The following is a 20,422-nucleotide window of genomic DNA, read 5'->3' as shown; positions in this document are numbered from 1 at the left end:
TAGTCAGACCAAAGGAAGAACTCAGAATTGTCTTGTTTATTTGTGTTTGTGACCAAGGGGCCCCTCCCCACACCCAGGTTTATGGCCTCGTTTTCACTTGTATATTTTTCCACACTGTAAATTTCTTGTACAAACCCAAAGAAAAAAAATTAAAAAAAAATTTTTTTTTGTTTTTAAAAAAAAGACGAGTGTGCTAGGTAGAGATGGGAACTTACTTGACCCCTCCTCGCAGCTCCCGCTCCAATTTGCTGGCTCTTCCCCTACTCCTCATAGAGGTCATGGGGAGAGAGGGTGAATAGGGGAGGACAAATCCAGTAGAAAGTGTGGGGTCCCAGTGGACTACGACATGAAACGGTGTCTCAGAGTTTGAGAAACTAGAAAGGCCTTCCATCCTGTCCCTTACACAGAACACTACTTGGGGCTGGGGGATGGATGCTATGACCCTTCAAAGCCCTATCTGAGAGCCCATGTTCCTCAGTGCTTGGGCATTAAAAGGAACATCGGGAGAAAGTGCCCATGAATCCCAAGCTCCAGACCTTGGCTTCCTCCCAGCCTCTTCCGATCCTGGGAGTTTGTGGGCTGTGGGCAGTGAGCGAGTGACACAGGCTACCCAGGAGCACCTTGTCCTTGACACCAAGTTTATCTGGAAAGGGCAGAGCCTTAGTGATAGCTGGAGAGGGAAGAAGGTGGGGGGAGCTTTGGGAGGAGCCAAGTCAAGCAAGAGTGGGAGGTTCCTGAGTCCCAAGGAGGTTGGTTGGTGGGGTCTGGGAGATAGCAGGAGGGTCCTGGGAGTCAGTGGGAGGATCTGAAGCCAGTGGGAAGAGTCCTGGCATAGGTGGGGAGAGTCTGGGATTAGCATCAGGAGTCTGGAGGCCTAGAGAAGGGACTGGGCTGGCTCTCTGAAGGAGGAGCCTGGCATCGGTGGGAGGAATCAGAGCATTAATGGGAGGTTCTAGGAGGCAGTGGGAGGGAAGGAGTACCATCAAGGGGTCAGTGGGCAGGGGAATGGTCAACAGGAAGGCACTGATCAGTGAGGGCTGACAAGTCCGAGGGTAAGGGTAGTGGGCTGGTCCTAGGGACCCTGACCACAAGCTCCATGGGCTCCCGAGCCTTGTTTCGATAAGCCCGGCGGATGGTATCTACTGCTCGCTGGTGGGTCACCTGCTCCAGGCTCTCTCCATCCACTGCCACGAGCTCGAAGCCAGCCTGGGATGGGGGTGGGGAAATCACAGGTCATCCCACCATCCAACCTCTCACCTCCAGCAGCTAGGACACTCCTCCCCATCTGGGTGGAGAGGATGGACAATGGGACTTTTGTGCCTGGGGCCTTGGGGGGCAGGGTGAAGCACAGACAATAGCCCTTTGTCCCTTGGGGATAGGGGTGGAACAGGATGGGCCACCCTCAGGCCCAGGCTGGCATGAGGGGAAAGATTTCTCCCTGGGCTGGTTCATCTTGCCGGCCTGACCACCACCCCCACTCCCCCACCCCCACCCCTCCACCCTTCCACCCCCCCACCTCCCGCACCTAAGCCGCCTCCTGTGACCTGGTTTAAACCTGTCTGGCTGGAAGATGAGCAGGTTCTGCCCATCCCCCACCCCCATTCCCCAATTCAGCTCTGGACCTTGGGAGTGGGCTTGGGTACTCTTCACCCACCTGCAGGGCCCCACTGAGGAAGGCAGCCCCCCCAGGGAAGATCTTCTCTATCTTCACCATGGGCTGCACCTTGGACTCAATGCCCCCAGAAATGCTGATGCCTATTGAGAGAGAAGCACTGGGTGAGTGTGTGGCCACTCCCCTCACCCCAGAGCTCCCAGAAGAAACCCAGCACCCCAGCACCAAGTCTTGACCCCAACTGCTCCCAAATCTCCAGATTCGGTTCCCACTCAGTCTTCGACTCCAAAAATCCTCCAGTCCCCACCCCCTCCAATCTCAAACCTCCCCAATAGACCCCCATATCCAAATCTTAACACCAGACCCCCGAGTTGTACCCCAAAACCAAGGCCAGGAATCTCATCCAAACCCAAGGGCCCCATCTGCCAGGCCCAGTCCCATGTGGACTCACCCAAGGACTGCTTCATCTTGGACAGCGTGACTGTTCTCAGCTCCCCGCCAGGGGCCTTCTCGGTGGCCTCCCTGGCTGTCCTGCCAGTTCCATTCTCAGAGTGGCCTTGACGGCTCCCTGCCTTGGCTGCTTGCTCATCCACAGGTCGTGGAAGAGGGGGCCTGGCCTTGCGAGGCTTGTGGTAGCGCCCGTCAGCAGCACTCGGGGTGGGGATAGGTGCTGGGGATGGGGAGCGCCTGCGTCCCGGGGACTTGCCTCGGCACCGGCTGTGGCTGCGGCTGCGGCTGCGGCTGCGACTGCGACTGCGGCTGCGGCTCTGAGCCAGGCCCTGGCTCTGGCTCTGCCGCGGGTCCTCTGGGGTCAGGGGTTCCGTCAGCAGCCAGTTAGGCCTTGGGGGCCGGGGAGTGACAGGAGGTGGCTGGGGAGGGGGGGTGCTGGTGCTTCGGTGTGGGGCGAAAGCATCTACTGGCACATCTTGGAGAGGGGGGATCCCTTTATGAGGATGGTGGGGAGCAGAGGCCCCCAGGGAGAGCTGGAGGCCGCCCAGCTGCTCCCTCAGTTCCCCATTGTCATCCTCCTCTGAGAAGCCGTTCACAGGCAGCAGGTAGAAACCTCCACGACTGTCTGGGGAAGAGGGTCAAGGGCAGGCTGCCCATCCTCACCAGCCCAGGCCACCTTGCCAGGCTCCAGTCCTTGCCTTTGCTGGTGGAGGGCGCGTGAGACCCTGGCTTGGTCGGCTCAGGCCCTCCGGTAGTGTTCCCACAGGGAGGGACTCTGCCTAGGTTCCCGGCTAACACAGTACTTGAAAGCTTTCTATCACAGTCTATGTCTTAGAAAAAACATGACTCGCACACCAAACTGGTCATTTCTCAGAGATTATTACGTAGAAGGAGACTAGATTTAAAAAGTGAGTGGGTTTAAAACCAATTATTAAGTAAATAATAGTACAGGTGGTGAGTGGCAGTGATAAGTGTGACTCTGGGGGACAAGGGATTTCCTTCAGGGGACCAGACGGTGTTCTGAAGCCATGACACCCTATGTGGGGGCAGGGATGGAAGACCCGTTCTCCCTTCCCCAGTACCCCAGGGATGTGCCCCCTCCCCCAGCGCTGGGAATCCGACTGACCAGGCACAGGTGTAATGAGGTGACGCTTGGGCGGTGTGTCCTGCCGGGCTGGTCTCAAGGCAGGAGGCCGCACTGCTGGGAAAGGAGATCCCCTCAGAGGCCTGGGCCCCTGCCAGGCTCCATGATGGACACAGCTGAAGGTCATGTCTGCCTCCTCTCCCCTGGGAGGCCCTCTTGCCATCCCCAGCTGGGGCCCGGAATCTGTGCATCCTACCCCCAGCTGCTGACCTGCCCGGCTCTTAAGGGCTTCAAAAGCCTCCAGCTCCACGGGCATCACCATGCTGTCGAAGCGGCCGAGGTCGGTGGGGGCCACCACGCTCCTGGGGGAGGGCGAGAGATGAGAGGTGGGCAGGGGCACAGTTCTGGTGGGGTATAGTAGGGGGAGTTCTCCAGGGTCTCCTTTCTGCCCCCAAGCCCTCCCCACAGCCTCCACCCCACCTGATGTCCCTCAGTAGCAGCAGCTTCGCCGGTCTGTCCAGAATGGCCAGCAGGGGCCTCACGAGGTCCTCCACGCCACCCTCATGCACGTACTGCAGAGAGAGGTGCCGCAGGTCACCCAGCGGCCGGGACATCCAGAGCTGGGGGGAGGGGCTGCGTGGGCCTGTGGGGTTCCCCATGTTTAGGAAAGCTGCTCCCCATCCCCAGGCTGTCCCCGGGACAGGGCAGTGTTGGTGACTAGGGCGAAGCCTGCAAGTGAGCTAACAGACCTATAATAGCTGGTGGGGTGGGCGGGGGGCAGCAACGGCTTTGGGACGGGCTGAGAGATAACATGAATTATTCTCATTTTACAGACTGAGGAAACTGAGGATCAGAGAGAGAAGGACTTTGCCCAAGGCCACACAGATAAGGAAGTGTGAAGAGCGATTGGAACCTGAGAAGTCAGGCTCCCACCAGCTTCGGTGCCGGTGCCGGAAAAGGATGTGCGGGCTGTGGACTCTCCTCCCCGCCCCCACCTTCCAGGCAGAAGGAAGGAACCCGGGCCAAACGCTAGGCTCTGGGCCCGCTGGGCCCAGCCTGTGTCTGCACAGTGACCTACCAATTAAGCTTTGTTCAGTGCTGGAATAGGGACCTTGGGGAAGGGGTGGCTCGACAGAAAGCCTCTCCAATCAGTCCCCGGCGGGGGCGGGAGTGGAAGCCCTTCTGCCTGGCACTGCCCGATGCCACCAGCCACACCCCACCAACGCAGAAAAACTGGCAAACGGAACACTGGGAGCCTCCCTTTTTGGACAACACACTGCCCCCTAGTGGTGGAATGGAGACAAGTACCGATTCAGAGGGACACACACACACACTTTCTCTCTCTCTCTCTCCCCCCCCCCTTCATCCTGGAAAGGAATAAACACAGACAGCAAGCCCTGGTGGTCAGAGTGAGACATTATAAATTTCAGGAAATAAAATATAAACTATGTGGTCCTAAACACACATAAAGTTACAGGGACTCACACATACACGTGTCCAAAATACACCTCCTTATGTCTGGAGAGAGAGATCTATGATTGCACAGAATCTGTCACATAGGTACACACTTCAAGGCCACAAATCTGCATTCAGCTCCTACTAAATGTCACACCCTGTGCTGGCAGTGGGGGCACACGATGAAGACCCTGTTCCAAATCCTTCAGAAGTCAGTCTAGCGGGAAACGGGCAGAAGGAGCCAAGTGCCCCAGTGGACTACACAACACTGGCAGTGGGGCAGAGGGAATCTCAGAGGAGCATGCGAAGTCCGGGATTGGCTTCCTGGAGGCAGCGACCTTTACCCTGACCCCTCTTGGTAGGTTTGTTTCATTTACATTTACTCTTAAGGATACAGGCAGGGAACAGCATGAATACTCAGAGGAAAGTGCCCTAAGGGTGGGGTGGAATAATGGATAGAAGGAAGTTTAGCTTGACTGCGGGCTACAAGAAGGGCCTCCATGTAGGCTGCATAGGTTGGGACTGCGGGGTGAGTGGTGGCCCAGCGTTGTGCGGTTCATCATATGTGTAAACCCTAGGCAGTGGCCAACAGAAGATGACGAGGTGGTGACATGGCAACCATGGGAAGGCTGAGGTTCGTGGCTGGGGAGTCAAAGCAGGGAAGGCCTTGAATGTGAGCCTGAGAAACTTTCTCTGTTCCACCAAAGGTAAGAGATTGCAAGGGGATTTGGGGAGTGTCAAGTGATCCAAGATGGGGTTTCTAAAGTCTGGCCTGGTGGCCATGGAGAGCTGGCACAGAGGAGAGAGAAGGGAGGCCTAGGGTTTGAGGCCACACTTTCCAGTCTTTAGGGGAGATTTACTAATCATTCCGAGCAGAGCTCCACCCCAGAGGGTCTGATTGCTTTGGTGAGGCATGGGTCAGGTTTGGGGGGTATGCAGGTGCTGTGGGGGTGCAGTGAGAGGTGGTCCTGGCTTGGAGAGGGTGGGAGGAACCGAGGGCTGATGGAAAAGGAGCTGAGCCAAGAAATGGACACAGCGCGCCACCTAATGGCCAGAGCCAGAGGTGCAAGCTCGCGGAAGTTGGTGCTTGGGTTCCCACTCAGCACTGAATTGAGGGTGGTGACAAGAGTTTAGCCCAAAGGCCCTAGGTGCCCCCCAACATGCACCCCATCTGTGGCTCTGCTGTCAACCAGGCCTCGGGAAAGGGATGCATGAATTATTGTGTCTCAGTCTCCAGTTGATATGCACCTGCCTTAGCTAGACACAAACACAGTCGCACTCAAACCTAGGTACCCCACAGGCACACAGTTGTGCACATCACACAGACAAACAACACAGCCCAACTCCGACCAGGCTGAGGGTGTGGGGGGAATCAGAAGCGACTTCCTGGAGCCCCTGGAGCTTGTTCTTGCGTGCGGGCTTAATGTGCGCTGATGCCGCCACCTCATGGGGACATCAGGACAAGAAACCCGGGGACTCTGAGACAGGACAAGAGCAGAGGGCCTTCTGATCCCCCTGGAGGGGGAGGCTGTGCCTCCCCAACATCCAGGCCACAAGGACTCCCTCACATCTAACTTGCACTCCACCCTGGAGCCCCACTTTCTGTTTGAAGTAGAAGGAAACAGAACAACAGTGCAGATGCTGGGGGAGGCTTGAGGTGTGTATGGGGAGGTGACAAAGGATTACTTACTTGGGTAACAGGGGAGGGGGGGTGGCATCAAGTCAGCCTGTGGGCTGACCCAGGTATAGAGGGAGGCAGGGGTTCCGGGAGAAGGCTGGGCTTTTGAGGAGCTCGAAGGCAGTGACCACATAGACTCGTGTCCTCCGACTCATCACCTGTCCAGTTCTTTCTCTCCTTAGCTGAAACATCACCTGCTCAAGGAGGCCCTCCTAGACCACACCACCTAATTTGTACCTTTTGGGTTATTTTCTCCTGTTCTTTCCTTTCCTAGCACTTGATGTGATTTGTCACTATGGGTATTTAGGTTCTAATTATTGTATCTCTTCTTCCTGTCTGTGAGCTCAGTGTGTGTGTGTGTGCACGCGTGTACGCGTGTGCATGTGCACAACAGGAGTGACTTCTGCTTTTACCGACCACTGGCCTCATGGCATCAAGCCCGGATACTGACCAGAGACTGTGGCCTGAATGAATGAGGGACTGGGTGGCTGGGTGACCGCGGGCTGGAGCTGGGCGTAGGCTGGAAGCTCACCCGGGAGCAGTGGCGGGTGATGGCCAGCACTTCATCATCAGTCAGCAGCCGCCGGGCCAGGTCCTGAATAAGAGGCCGCCGGCTCTCCCAGGCTTGCACCTGCTCATCCATGCTGGGCAGCTGACTGGAGGGGCTCCCTGACCTGGCAGAGAGCAGGGCCCGGCCCCTCTCCCGCTCTGCAGGGAAGGAGCAAAGGCATATGATGATGGAGCCAGGAACCCTCAGGGGAAGAGACAGGGGCTTCTCTCAGTGGGTTCAGACCCCAGAACAGGTCAGCTGAGAGGCCTAGGTACTGCTGACAGAATCCCAGCCTAGCCCCAGATCTCCCCACCGTGGTCTCCTGTAATGATCTGCCCAGCAAGGGAGCTCCAATCCAGACCCTTTGGCCCCCAACACAGACCCCTAAACTAGTCTGTCCCTTGCTGGTGTCCTATGAAGAGTCATTGTCATAGTACTCAATGGAGTTCTGGCCCAGGCTCCCTCATTCCCCAAAACCTGTCTTTAGGAGTCCCTCTGTGTACCCAGTTCTCAAAAATGCACCCCAATATCTCTCTGCAGCCCTGTCTCTCCTGGTAAGCTTAGCCTAGCCTAATTCTTTAGTTGCCTCCAGTATGCACTCAATCCCCCATGCATGTCCCCAACTGAGTTCAGCCCAAAGCCCGTTAATTGCCCCCAACATGCACCCCATTTGTGGCTCTGATGTCAACCAGGCCTCGAAAAAGAGATGCATGAATTACCGCGTCTCAGTCTCCAGGTGACAAACTTCTGCACGGGCCCCACTGCCCCTGCTGTGGAGAAGAAAGGCTCAGTGGCGGGCCCTGGCTCCCAATCTGAACACAGGGCTTGGAGGGCTCAGGGGTGGCTGGTTCACTGGCTGAAATGAAGAACTCGGGCTGGAAGGAGGTAGAATGGGGAGGCAAGAGTCCAGGCCACTGAGGTCTTCAGGGACCACGGTCCCCTAGGGACTTCATTCATAGGCCGTGGGGAGTCAGTGAAAGTTTGAGATCGAGAGAGGGTACAGTTTGGGTTCTGCTTGTGGAAATTCATTTAGAAGCAAAGAACAAAGCTTGAGGGAGCACCTACCTTCAGGGGACAGAGAAAAAAAGAGGAGCCTTTGGAGGAGAGAGAGGGGTATCCAGAGGGATAGGAGAAGCGTCAGGTGAGAGCAGGGCCCGGGGGGGCTGTGGAAAAAGAAGTGGGTTGAGGAAGTGGGGCTGGCCTGGCCAGATCTAAAGAGCTTGTCTCTTCCGTGGGACTCTCACCTTAGCCCCCCAGTAGGGGCTGGGTCCAGATCCCCATCCCATCATTCTTTTTGCCTACCCAACCTCCACTCTCCCTCCACAAACAGCACCGCAGTTTCATCTGGGGACCTCCATTCTCAGTCCATGGGCTCCAGGGTGGGTCTGTGACTGAGGAAGGCCCATGAAAGTACCATGGGCCTGCCCCATTGGGCATGTGGCCCAGCAGGGCCAATGAGAGCCTGGAACTTCAGCAGGACCTCTTTAAGAAGCTCTCCTCTGTCCCTGGGTTGCTAAGTGGCAGTGCCATCTTCCCTCTGAGTGGGCAAAACCTGCAGGATAATGAAGCCAACCCAGGGGAAAGGGAAACCAAAGATGAAGGGGAAAAACAGTTCTGATGAGACTGTTTAAACCTTTAGACCTCCTTACATCAGTAGCTGAGCTGAGAAGTGCTTTTAAACCTAATTTGAGTTGGGTTTCTGTCTTATACAACCCTGAGAGCCTTACTCATCCACTTGTGGTCCAGTCTTGGAGCCTCTCCTGAGAGACAAGAGGCCTCTCTGAGGGTCCTTTGGAAGCCCCTGTCTTAAGTGAAGCCTGCCCAGGCCCTTCCACTTGAGCCCTGATCTAGAAATAGCCTTGCCCAGGGATGATTCTAGAACTGGGTAGGTAGGGTCTGTGGAGCTCTGGCCAGGGGAGGTGAAGACAAATATTCCAGGAGAGACGTGCCCTACCCACCTCAGAACCAAGAGCACAGAGAACTGACCCAAGCCCTTCAACTTCCTGGCTAGGCTGTGGCTCTATCAGTTTTCCTTTCTGTAAAGTGGGGAGATGAGACAGTTTAACAATGACCACTGCGTTTTCTGAGGACCTTCTGTATGCCAGACAATGTCCTTAAGTGATTTACATACAACCATTCTCTTATTCCTCACCATTCCTGAAGAAATAGGTAATCACTACTCTCACGTGACTCATAAGCAAACAGGCTTATGGGGGCAGGTAGCGACTCCCAGCTGGTAGAAGGCAGTGCAGGAGTTCAGCCCAGAGCTGCTGGATGCCAAAGTGGGCTGTACTGCCTTCCTCCCCGTCTCTCATCCTGCTTGCTTACCTTTTTCCGGGTCTAGGCGGGGGCGGGGCTTGGCTGGGCTCCCTCCATCCAGCGTCCAGGCCTCTCTGTGCCCATCACCTGCCAGCCGCCCCTGCCGCCCTCCCTTGAAGAAGAGGTTCATCAGTGTCTTGGAGCGCTGCAGGGCCCCCTTTTCCCCAGAGGACCCCAATTTCTTCTTCCGCTGCTTCTTCTCCTCTGCAGACATGAGGGAGCACCCAGGGTGCTGGGGTGGTGGGCAGAAGGGAAGGCCGAGGGGCGGGGGTATGAAGAGGGGCAGAGAGGAGGGGCAGGAGGGGCAGACAGGACCCCCAGCCTTGTGGGGAGGTGGGGATGGACATAGGTGGGCTTCCCCCTTCACATTCCACCTCTCCCCCACCCACAGCTCCAGCTCTGTGAGGACTCTCCGAGAAGGCCGGGGTGTGTGTGTCTGTGCCTGTGTGTGTGTGTGTAGGGTGGCAGGGATGGATTAGGGCTGGTTTGGGGCCCAAAGCTGACAGGAGCTGGGACTGGATCTGAGGGTGGGTTTGGGGCCCAGACCAGTTGAAAATGGGGCCCAGAGTGGCATCTCAGTGCATTCTGGGGCTGGAAATGAGGCCGAGTCAAGGCCTAGAGCCAAGGGAGGGCCCAGGGCTGGATGTGCGGCAGGCGTTTTACTGGGAGCTCTGGAGAGAGCATCAGCCGCCCCTTCCCTACATACCCCACAAGGTCAGGTGGCTCTGGGACCTCGTGATGGGGGGCCGCGGCTGGCTCAGGGCCAGCAGCAGAGCAGTCTTCGGGGACTCGGAGAGCGCAGAATCCAGGCGGTGGGCAGGCCAGGGTCCGTTGGAGCGGATGGCAGTGTCCCTGAGGATGACGGTGGGCCTCACGCTGCACCAGGTCTCCACGTGGCCCCCCACGTCAGGCTCTGTCTGCATGGCTGTGTCTGCCCGCCCCCAGCCTGGGCCCCAACTGCCCGGCTCGTCGGGCCCCAGGCAGACATCCATGCGGTCGGAGGGCAGGGAGCCCGAGCCTTCAGCGGAGCTGTAGGGGGCACTGGAGGCATAGGAGGAGACGCTGGAGCTGCTCTCAGAGGCGGGGGACAGCTGCTGCAGCACCCCGTTGCTCACTGCAGGCAGTGGGGAAGGCAGGGGCATCTCAGGGGAAGGCCGGACAGCTTCAGGGCCCTGCCAGGGTTGCAGACCACCTTGGGTATGGGGGTGGGTGAGTGTTGGGTAGCCGCAGAGGCTGGAAGCATGGGCTCTGGGGAACCGGTGGCTCAGCAGTCCTGCCCCTGACTTGTTGAGAGACCTTAGGCGAGTCCCTTCTCCATTCACGGCAGCCCCCCACCCCCACCCCACCTGGGACTCCAGAGCCAGGGGAGCCAGGAACTGAACCTGCAACTTCCAGAGGGGAGCCCAGAAATGGCTCCGGGCAGTGAGGAAGTCCCACGCAGGTTGCTCCTCCTGCCCAATTAGTCCTCAGAGACTCTGACCCACTGTCGGGCCTCAGCCCTTTCCCTCCAGCCCAGGGCCTGAGCCACTTACATCGGTCCAGCCAGCAGTACTCAGAAACCATCTCTTTGTAGGCAGGGTACCGGCCAGTCTCCTGGGAAGATCGTGGTGGGCATAGGAGGGCATGGGGGAGTAGGTGAGAAGGGGGTGGGTGAGAAGGGGGAGTGACGGGATAGGAGTAAACTTTCCAACTCCATCTCTCTCCTCCAAGTTCATCACGCTCGAGACAAATGGGCTACTTTATGTCTGAACATGCCAAACTCCTCTGTAACTCAAGGCTTTGTATTTGCTGCCCCTTCGGTCTGGATTCTCTTCCTTCCTCCTTCTCCTCATCTTCTGGCTAGCTCCTTCTCCCTCTGCAGGTGTCAGCCCCCTAGAGAGACCTGCCCTGACCCCCAGGCTAAAAGTGCCTTCCTCAATGACCCCTCCCCTTTCTCTATTAATTTCCTTACAGCATTTGTCAGTCAGCATGCATCCTGTTGGCCTGGCTCCCCCCACCCCAGGACCCCCCACCCCTCGTAGCAGAGACTTCTTCTGTCTTGCTCACTGTCGTAGCCCCAGCACCTGGCAGAGAGGCTGTCACGCGGTACCTATTCAAAAATGTTGAGTGAATGAACGAGGGGCAGAGTAGGAGAGAGGAGGAGTGTTTGGGATCATGTGAGAGGAAGGAAAGGGAGAAACGGGCTGGGGGAGGGGGTTGCGGGAGAGGAAATCAAGTGGCAGAAGGCAGAGGAATGGCAGAGGAGGCTCTGAAGAGCGAGATGGGTGAAGGCTAGGGAAGGGAGGAGAGCAGAGCGGGGCCGGAGTGGGGCCGGAGTGGGGCCGGAGTGGGTTCCAGTGGAGAGAGAGCCGTCCCTGCCCCTGCAGCCGGAGTGAGAATGACATGATCCTCAGGCTAGTGTGAGACCCACATGAATCATGAATGCAGGTGCCTCCCCTGAAATCCAATCTCTGGCCCCAGCCCAGCCTCCTTGCCCTGTGCCCAGGCCCCTCCCAAAGCCACAGCTAGTGCCCACCCTCTGGGCAGGACGCTTTCTCCTTCCACTCCTGCACCTCCACCACTCATCGGAAAGGGCACTGCCCTCCAGGTCTGGGGAGCAGGACTGCAAGCAGGTCCTGCTGCTGGCCAGCTGAGAAAGTGACCGTGATTCCTGAATAACTCTGTCTCTCTGAGCCTCTGTTTCTTCTTCTGTGCAGTAGGGATGAGCATAATGTCTGGCCCTCACAAATGGCTATGGAAAAGTCCTAAGTTGTAGGGCAACAGATATTAAGTACTAGAGAGGTCTGGGAAGTCCTTCCTATAGTCTGGCCTCTCCCTGACACCCACAGTCCTGCCCACCTTGATGGTCAGCATGATGTGTGTTTGGCCCTTCAGCACCTCCACGGCCTGGCTGTGGCTGATGTCGTCGAACCTGACGCCGTTGGCCGCCAGGACCTGGTCCCCCACCTTGATGCCATTCTCCTCGGCCAGCCCACCATGATCCACTCTGGGGTCAGACAGGAGGCAGTCTGAGAGGCCACCGGGCCTACCCTCCCTCACTTAGATACAGGAACGCCCCAGCCAAAATCTTTGACCCTCCTCCTGGAGCCCCCCACCCCTACACAGGCCCTACCCCTGACCTAGGCCCTCCTTGGATCATGCGGTTGGCTGAGCCTTCTTTGCCAACCCGTCTCCACTGCACGCCCTGCCCCAACCCTCACTTGGACACATAGATGCCCAGGCCAAACTCCTTGCCCCCGCGGATGTTGAAGCCCAGACAGAAGTCGTCCGACGTGGTGTACAGGTGGACAATGCGGCGCACGCCATCCTCCGAGCCGCTGTCTGACGGCGTCGAGCTGCACTTCTCCACCACCAGCCGCCGATTCACCACGTCCACCCTGGGACAGCAGCAAGCAGCCATCAGTCTGGGCTCCCCCAGGCCGCCACCAGGCACCCCCTCTCTTCCCAGCATCCCCGACGACTGCACAGGTAAGGGGAGGTTGCCTTGGGGGACTCCCCAGTCCTGAGCCCTTCAGTGGGAAGTCCCCTTCATCAGGTAGGGAAACTGCCCCAATTTCCTCTCTCTGTGGAGCAGCCCATTGTGCCAGGGCTCCTCTCACATCCCCACAAGAGCCCTGAGGGTGAGGAGCTGTTACTATGCCCAGGCTCCGGGGAGCGATGGCAGCACTGGGGGCAGGACCACTGGCATCTGAGACAGAGCTGGGAGGAGGGTTGGGGGACAGACACGGCCTTGTCTCATTGCAGTGTCAGGCCTTGGGATCACTGTGTTTCCAGCACCAGGGGGACAGAAAGAGCAGGAGCCAGGGATAGCCAAGTCCCACGCAGAGTCCTTTGTCTCCTGCCTCTCCTGCCGTGGGCTGGGTGGGCTGGACAGGGTGGGGCAAGGTCAGGGCCGGGACCAGGCCTTCTCACCATGTGGTCTTCTCCTTGGAGAACCTGATGCCCGGCACTCGGCCCATGCGTCTCACCGTCAGGTGCAGACGGCTGCTGCCTGTGAGCACTTTCACGGCGCTGCCCATGGTGGTGCTTTCCAGGCTCAGCCCATTCACCTCCGTGATCTTGTCCCCCACGCACAGGCCAGCCCGCTCTGCACCGGGGAGGGGGGCAGCTGGCATGGGCCTCTTGGGACAATTCCCCCAGGGCAAAACTAAGCCTTCCACTGCCCCCCCCACCCCCCGCAACCAGGCTTCCTTCCACGCGATTTGGGGTCCCCAGATGAGGTCTGGGTATTCCTCATTAGACTAGGGACTTGTCCATTAGCCCACTCCATCCAGGGAGGCGGCCCCATTTCCCCATTAGATCAGTCCCTCCAAAGCTGAGGACCCTTTCCTGTCATCCCTGAAAATAGGACTCCAGGGCGCCTGGGTGGCTCAGTGGGTTAAGCCGCTGCCTTCGGCTCAGGTCATGATCTCAGGGTCCTGGGATCGAGGCCCGCATCGGGCTCTCTGCTCAGCAGGGAGCCTGCTTCCCTCTCTCTCTCTGCCTGCCTCTCCATCTACTTGTGATTTCTCTCTGTCAAATAAATAAATAAAATCTAAAAAAAAAAAAAAAAAAAAAAAAAAAAAAAAAAAAAAAGAAAATAGGACTCCAGAACCCCAGTGAGGTGGGGACTCATACCCTCAGCCAGCACCTCCCTCCAGGGGGCCCTGCTCACCTGCACTGCTCCCCTCCTCCACCTTGCTGACGAAGATGCCCAGGCCGTGCTCAGAGCCGCCCCGCACACTGAAACCCAGTCTCCCTGCTGGACTCTTCTCCACTCGGACAGCGCGGATGATATCGCTCTCATTACTGTTGGCTGTGTGGTGGCGGGAGCAGGGAGGGACACGGGCATGACTCCCATGTCCAGTCTGGGCACAGAGGGCCCCTGGGTTTCCCAGTTTGGGCTGGGTTGTTAGGCACAGATACCTAAGGCCTAAGGGCAGCCAATTTCTGAGTTCCCTCTCGGTGCCTTTGAGAGTATGGGTCAGGGAGAGAGTATGGGAACAAGCAGGACAGGGCTCCATATTAGAAGATGCTCTTCTCCTTCCCTGATTATATAGGGGTGTGTGTGTTTCTAGTGCTAACTAAGCTTCTCACTCCCACAGGCCTGGGATAGAACAAACTCCTAAAACCCCTGCCACTCTGAGGGTCAGGTGGATAGAAAAGAAATTCAAGGTTCCATTCTATGGGGCAGAGTTGAGCCAAGTTTGAGCTCTTCATCTTGAGCAGAAAGGAATATTCAAGCTCTGTCTTCAATTAGCAATAATCACGCCTCGAATAAACCTCATTGGCTATGATACTGCCCCTGCGCAAAGCTCAAGCTCTGTCTTCAAATAGTTGTAGAGCTATTCTGTGAAAGGCACTGGATGTTTTTGTCTGTGTAACCCAGATGGCAGAGCCAAGCTCAATAGTGGACTTCAATGGAGGCCAATTTAGTAGGAAAAAACTTTCTAAAACCTTCAGCTGTCAGACAATGGAATGAGTTTTCCAAGGAAGATAGTGAGTTCCCCATCTTTGGAGGCATACAAGTTGGCACTTGATAAATCCCTGTCTGGGGTGTTGTAGAAGGGTCTATGAGGCCCCTTCTATCTCTTAGACTCTATGATTCTGAAGGTAAGGGCTCAAGGAGCTACATGACTAGATGAGGAGGGAAACCCAAAACACCACTCTGCTGCAGTATATGCCCAGAGCTCCCAGAGTGGTCCTCTCTATCAGCACTGGGGAATGTCAGAGAAGCAGGCTTCCCAGGAGCTGCAGTCGCCAGGGAAGGTGTTTGGGAAGACAAGATGGGTGGGATTTCAATGGGTGGAGCAGAAAGGGAGGGCGCCAAGAGGGAGGGGATGGAGTGAGCAAAGGCTTTGAGGTGGGTCCTTGAGAAGGTCTTCAGTTAGAAAAGTTAAGAAGACTGGAGAGGAAAGCTGGGTCCCAGGTGAGAAGGTGAGATCTCTTCTTGGGCAAGGCTTACTCTAGAGGTATTTGAGAGGGAGAACTCTCTCTCTCTATCTCTGTCTCTGACACACACACACACACACACACACACACACACACACACACACACACTTCTGCTTGATGTACGAGAAATCAGGTTACAATACATGACCAGAGCAGCTCTGGAAGAAATCTCCAAGGGCAGCCTGTGGGTAGGGGATGGTGCAAGACAGGTATGTGTGGCATCCTGAGGCTTCCTGCCTGATTCTGTCTGCACACACCTCAACCCAGCACAGGAGTCTGTGGCTCTCCTGTTCCCCAACCCTCTTTCTTCTCAGTTCCTCCCTGGGCCCTTCCTAGGGCCCTGGGCCAGTGGGCTGCCAATCTCTAGTGTTGAGCATAGGAGCTTGGGGCCTCTAAGGATAGACACTTCTCTACCTCCACTGGCCTACCCCTGCCCACTGACCACCCACTCCAGGAGCACACAGCCTCCTCATTGTCTCTTCACTCCCAGTCTTGCCCCCTTTGGGCCATTCTCTACACAATGGCCACAGCCAGCCTTTACAGATCAGTCCTGCTTATTAAAAACTTCAGCACATGCTCCTGCTTCTAGAAGGAACTCCACAGTCCCCTAGGCCCAGTAAGGCCCTCTGTGGGCTGTCCTCTCAGCCCACCTCTCTCCCGTCATTGAGCTTTGGCCATCCCAACCTCATTGAGCTTTGGCTACACTGACCTCTCTCCTATTCCTCTCACAGGCTAATCATTTCAGTGTTCCCTCAATCTGTGAAACTCTTGCCCAGAACTTCATAAAGCCAGCTCCCAATCTGCAGCCCCTCCTGGTCCACAGCACTTTCTCTGAGAAGCTTTCCTGGTCTACCCTCCCTAAAGTCCCTTCCTTTCCTCCCAGGAGACCTCTATTAGAGTGATTCTCAAACCGTGCCCCCCAGGTCACCAGCAGTACTTAGGAACTTATTAAAAATGTGTATTCTTGGGGTACCTGGGTGGCTCAGTTGGTTAATCAACTGACTGTTGATTTCAGCTCAGGTCATGATCTCAGGATCCTGGGATCGAGCCCTGCAACAGGCTCTGAGTTCAGCATGGAATCTGCTTGTCCCTCTCCCTCTGCTCCTCCCCCTGCTGTCTCTCAAATAAATACATTTAAAAATTTTTTGTTTATGTATTTGACAGGCTCTCCGTTGAGCAGAGACCTCGATGTGGGGCTTGATCCCAGGACCCTGGGACCACGACCCAAGCCAAAGGCAGAGGCTTTAACCCACTGAGCCACCCAGGTGCCCCAATACAATTTTTTAAAAGACTTTTTATTTATTTATTTATTTGACAGACAGAGATCACAAGCAGGCAGAGAGGCAGGCAGAGAGAGAGAGGGAGCCAGGCTCCCTGCTAAGCAGAGAGCCCGATGCGGGACTTGATCTCAGGACCCTGGGATCATGATCTGAGCCGAAGGCAGAGGCTTTAACCCACTGAGCCACCCATGCGCCCCACCAATACCTTTTTTTAGGTGTATTCTTGGGGCACCTGGATGGCTCAGTCAGTAGAGCATGTGACTCTTGATTTCAGGGTTGTGAGTTTGAGCCCCACATTGGGGTAGAGATTACTCAAAAATAAAATCTTTAAAAGAAAAGTATATTTTTAAAAAATGTGTATTCTTGGGCTTCGCTGCAGGTGCCCTGAATCAGAGGTTCTGGATGTCGGACCCCAGCAGCTTATCTTTTTACAAGCCCCTCAGGCAATTCTGATGTCCTCCCAAGTTTGCGAGCCACTACTCTATCCTACCATGCAAATTAGTGCCTCCAAGGGTCTTACCATCCTTTCTCATGACTGGCTTGCTCACATATTATTTATTGTCTGTCACCTTTCACTAGATTATAAATTCACTCATGGTAGGGACTTTGTAATCCTTTTCTGCCAATGTATCTCCAGTATGTTGCACAGCACTTGGTATCTGCCAAGGATTTTTTGAGTAAGTAGAAGAATAAATGGATGAAGGAGAGAGGGGAGGAAGGACTGGTTTGGATCAGAGAATGAATTTTCTCTGGGACCAGCTGAGTTTGACAAGCTGGTGGGAAGTCACGGGGGTGAGGAGGGTCATGGTTTCTCCCTCCCCATTATGTCTCCCTTATCAGTTACTTTAGGACTCTGGAATGGTCTAAATAGTAACAAGGAGGAAAGGTTCCGGGATGCAGTGACTGGAGAGATGTTTGTGCTCAGGTGGAAGGGAAAATTCTGAGCTCAGGGCCTCCCAGCCCAGATAGGGTAGGGGCTGGCTGGTGGAAGTCTGTCTGGCCCTCCCCTTAGCTGCAGAAGCAGGGCTCGAGGGCGAGGCAGTTGGATAGAGCCATCCTGGAACTTCTGCAAGAGCATCTTTAGGGGGAGAGCGCACAGAGCCGTCACACCATAGTTGGGGCATTGTCTGGGGGGCTGTGTGAGGGGGATGTATATGTTCTTTTAATACAATGGGACCTAAAAAGGTCGTGCCCCACTCCCTTCCCTGTCCCCTACCACGTCCCTTAGCTCCTCTGCGGACTTTTGCTCTGTGACCCGAGTGACAGTGGTAAGCCTTGGTGCTCATTGGGGTGGGGGAGACCCAGCACAGTAGATGATGGGAGTGAGCAGGCCTGGGCCACTGGTGCAGGAAGGCCTGCACCCTGAGCACCCCAGCAGCCGGGTAGGGGACAGTGATGCCAGCTGGGTCAGAGGGGAGGAGATGGGTCTGAAAAGTCCACTGTGGGATCCAGCCAGAGGAGTTCTGCTGGCTGGGAAACAGAAGGGGAGCTGGAGATATTTATCACATCTGTCCCACAGAAAGCCTAGCCCCAGGGGGTGCCCATTCTGCTCCCCACCCCTGCTGACACTCAAGGTCCTGCCTTGTTCACTGCCTCTTTGTCGCCTCACATCTGTCACTGCAGCCAGACTGGCTCCTAATTGCCCCCCCCCCCCCCCCCGCTCCCATCAGGGCCTCCGCCCTGTGCTCTCGGTTTCCACTTCCAGCCCTGTCTGGGAAACCTCCATCCCAGCACCAACCGCTCTCATCGTTCTGTCTCTAAGCCCCACTACACTGTACATTTCTGGAAGGTGAAGATTGACCCTCGTTTTTCTCCAGGTCCCCCGCAGGACCTGGTGTAGAGCGGGTGTGCAATGTAACAGCGTGAAGCAATTGTGTCAGATCAGGTAACCCCCTGGTTCGGGGCCCAGGCCTGGGGCTCCCTCTTGGACCCTCAACCCTCCTCCTCTCCCCTCTCTTTGGAACATTTGCTACCCTACCTCTTTTTTTTTTTTTTTTCTTCTTCATCTGAAATCTTTTTTTTAAATTATTTACTTATTTTACATAATCTCTACACCCACTTGGGGCTTGAACTCATGTCCTGAGATCCAGAGTCACGAGCTCTTTGGACTGAGCCAGCCAGGCACCCCTGCACCTGAAATCTTTAATTCTGTCTCCCCAGTGGTCACTAAGTCCTCACAGCCCAGCATGGAGCTGGTCACACACTGGTTGGTTGATGGATAGAGCCTTCTCCATCCTGCTCCCCCCAGGCCGAGGGGCGAACACCAAGGGAAAGGAGAAAGGTGGAGTCCTTAGGATGGAGCTGCCCATTCCATAGCCTACCTTGCTGGCTGGGGAGCTAGCACATCACACACACCTGTCCCTGCCTCCACACTCCTATGTCCCTCCTCCCACCTCTCTACAATCCTGCAACCCTATAGGGTTGGCCTGAACCTGAGGAAAGGGCTGAGGAGGAGGAGTGTGTGGCTAAACAGGGGCCCTCCTCGCCCCACTGCTCTAAGACTCGCATCTCTCCAGCTCCTCCTCCCAGCGGGGCCCTTACCCCCACCCTCAGCGCCAGACCCGAGGTGGGCCCTGCTCGCACCTTCAATGGGGGAGTTGATGAGGATGACGCGGCCCATGGGCGATGAGGCTCGGATTCCGCGGGGGGGCCCGTTCAGCAGCCGCTGCTGCCTCTTCAGCAGGTATCGCGTTGCGGAGCCCGAGTCGCTGCCCAGGTGGCCGCGGGAGGAGAGGGAGCTCAGGGAGCCCGAGCTGAGGTCTCTGAGGCCCAGTGGGTCAAAGCCCACTGCAAAACCCTGCGCCATTGTGGCTAGCCTTGGCCGACGCCCTACAAGTCCAGAAGGAACCTGCTAGCCCTTGCAAAAAGGGCCCTGCGTGCCCCCCAGCTCCATGAGCCTTCTGTGCGGGGCAGGGGTCTCAGTACTGGGAGCGCCCCACCTCGGCTGCTTCTCGGGAGTGTGCGCTCCAGGCCTGCGGATGGAGAGCAGGGATGGGGACAATGGTTTAATCGCTGCCCTCGCTACCCCTAGAACTTCCACCCTGGCCCTAATTTGAGCATCCTGTCGTCCCATGCCTTAGACCCCTCTCCTCTCCAGCCCTGGCCCAGCCCAGGCATCACCGCAAGACTTTCGGAGCCATTTCTACAAGGCCAGTGGGAGCCTCTCATTCACTCTTCATTCCGACTCTCAGCGGAGTCATCTACCCCAGTGCCCAGTCCTGGGTAGAGTGGAGATGGATTCTTGCGGGCCCTAGAGCTTCAGATGGTGTGAAGGAAATTGGGGCCAGGACAATTCCCTGCACACCTCTCCTTGTGTTTGTGGGTAGGGGGCTTGGATCTCTAGGGCAGGGCTTCAGAACCTGGGACAGCTGCAGCCAAGGGTCCCAGAGATTCCCCAACTACCACTGCTTCCTTGGTTCCATGCTGCTGTCCCCTCCGTCCCCCTCCTCTCTCCTCTAAAGAGGTGGCCAGGCTTTGGCGGAGGACCTGCAGGCTAGAGCCCCACAACAGCGCGCACAAAACCCGGAGCCAAGTCCCCCAGAGCAGCTCTGGGACTCAGAACGCAGCATCCCACCCTCGGGTCGGTCCTCTCGGCCCCCACCTCTCCAGCTTGGCTCCTCTCACCTGCTCGCTGATGCGGCCGCCGGCGGCCTCCCCAGCCCGTAGGCGCCCGCGTGCGCAGCAACCGGGGGAAACCTCGCCCGTGCTCCGCCCAGAATAAGGCGGCCTGCGTAGGTGCAGGCTCCCATTGGCTGCGACAGCCGCCAGTCACTGCCTCCGTCCCCTCCCTTGGGCACGCAGGACAGCAGTTTGTCACCTGGGCTGAGGCCGCTGGGTTCTGCCCGCTGCAGTTCGAGTTCTGATGCCTTACCCCGCCCCACGAACTTAGGGTTTGGGTCACGCCTCGTCCCCTCCCGCTATGGGTTCAGTGCAGGGGAGCCCAGAACCACTTCTTCTCCAGGCCAAGCCAGACACTAGGGCTCTTGGAATTGCCACCCCCAAGGCCTCAGTGAGGGAATGGCACCTGGGCAGAGGGGGTGTAAGCATTCGGTTGGCACAGCGT

At 56.7% G+C, this 20,422-nt stretch overlaps 1 protein-coding gene, 1 long non-coding RNA gene and 1 pseudogene across 6 annotated transcripts; 1 reads left to right on the top strand and 2 right to left on the bottom strand.

The window, feature by feature from the left end:
• Positions 1 to 26: 26 nt before the first annotated feature.
• Positions 27 to 20,073, bottom strand: PDZD7 (PDZ domain containing 7). 5 transcript variants are annotated; one of them, XM_059169155.1, is made up of 17 exons: positions 19,984 to 20,073; positions 18,943 to 19,331; positions 13,803 to 13,943; positions 13,061 to 13,235; positions 12,349 to 12,525; positions 11,987 to 12,134; positions 10,681 to 10,741; positions 9,855 to 10,262; positions 9,158 to 9,352; positions 7,549 to 7,599; positions 6,812 to 6,987; positions 3,627 to 3,718; positions 3,417 to 3,508; positions 3,189 to 3,263; positions 2,064 to 2,687; positions 1,655 to 1,755; positions 27 to 1,206 (listed from the first exon to the last, which is right to left on the bottom strand). In XM_059169155.1, the coding sequence occupies exons 2-17, from the start codon at positions 19,163 to 19,165 to the stop codon at positions 991 to 993; spliced, it is 2,955 nt and encodes a 984-aa protein (XP_059025138.1). In that variant the 5' UTR covers positions 19,166 to 19,331; positions 19,984 to 20,073; the 3' UTR covers positions 27 to 990. The 5 variants fall into 5 exon arrangements, 4 of the variants coding, with proteins under 4 accessions (XP_059025138.1, XP_059025139.1, XP_059025140.1 ...); XM_059169156.1 differs by lacking the exons at positions 27 to 1,206; positions 1,655 to 1,755 and having other exon boundaries at positions 2,512 to 2,683; XM_059169157.1 differs by lacking the exons at positions 27 to 1,206; positions 1,655 to 1,755 and having other exon boundaries at positions 2,512 to 2,683; positions 3,189 to 3,260.
• Positions 4,988 to 13,862, top strand: LOC131828537 (uncharacterized). Its single transcript, XR_009352489.1, has 3 exons — positions 4,988 to 5,308; positions 12,361 to 12,616; positions 13,732 to 13,862. It is a non-coding gene; the product is annotated as an uncharacterized LOC131828537 (long non-coding RNA).
• Positions 14,258 to 14,444, bottom strand: LOC131830880 (U4 spliceosomal RNA; annotated as a pseudogene).
• Positions 20,074 to 20,422: the final 349 nt, after the last annotated feature.

This window comes from Mustela lutreola, chromosome 4, assembly GCF_030435805.1.
Source record: "Mustela lutreola isolate mMusLut2 chromosome 4, mMusLut2.pri, whole genome shotgun sequence".
Lineage (NCBI taxonomy): Eukaryota > Metazoa > Chordata > Mammalia > Carnivora > Mustelidae > Mustela > Mustela lutreola.
The sequence above is the reverse complement of the archived record's forward strand: the minus strand, read 5'-3'. Positions and strand labels throughout refer to the sequence as shown.

Coding starts and splice junctions, on each gene's coding strand:
- PDZD7 (XM_059169155.1), bottom strand. CDS start 19,165: ATGGCGCAGGGTTTTGCAGTGGGCTTTGACCCACTGGGCCTCAGAGAC. Junction 13,944..18,942: donor CATCAACTCCCCCATTGAAG/GTGCGAGCAGGG, acceptor GCCACCACACAG/CCAACAGTAATGAGAGCGAT. Junction 6,988..7,548: donor CACCTGGAGACTGAGACGCG/GTAATTCATGCA, acceptor CCTTCCCTGCAG/AGCGGGAGAGGGGCCGGGCC.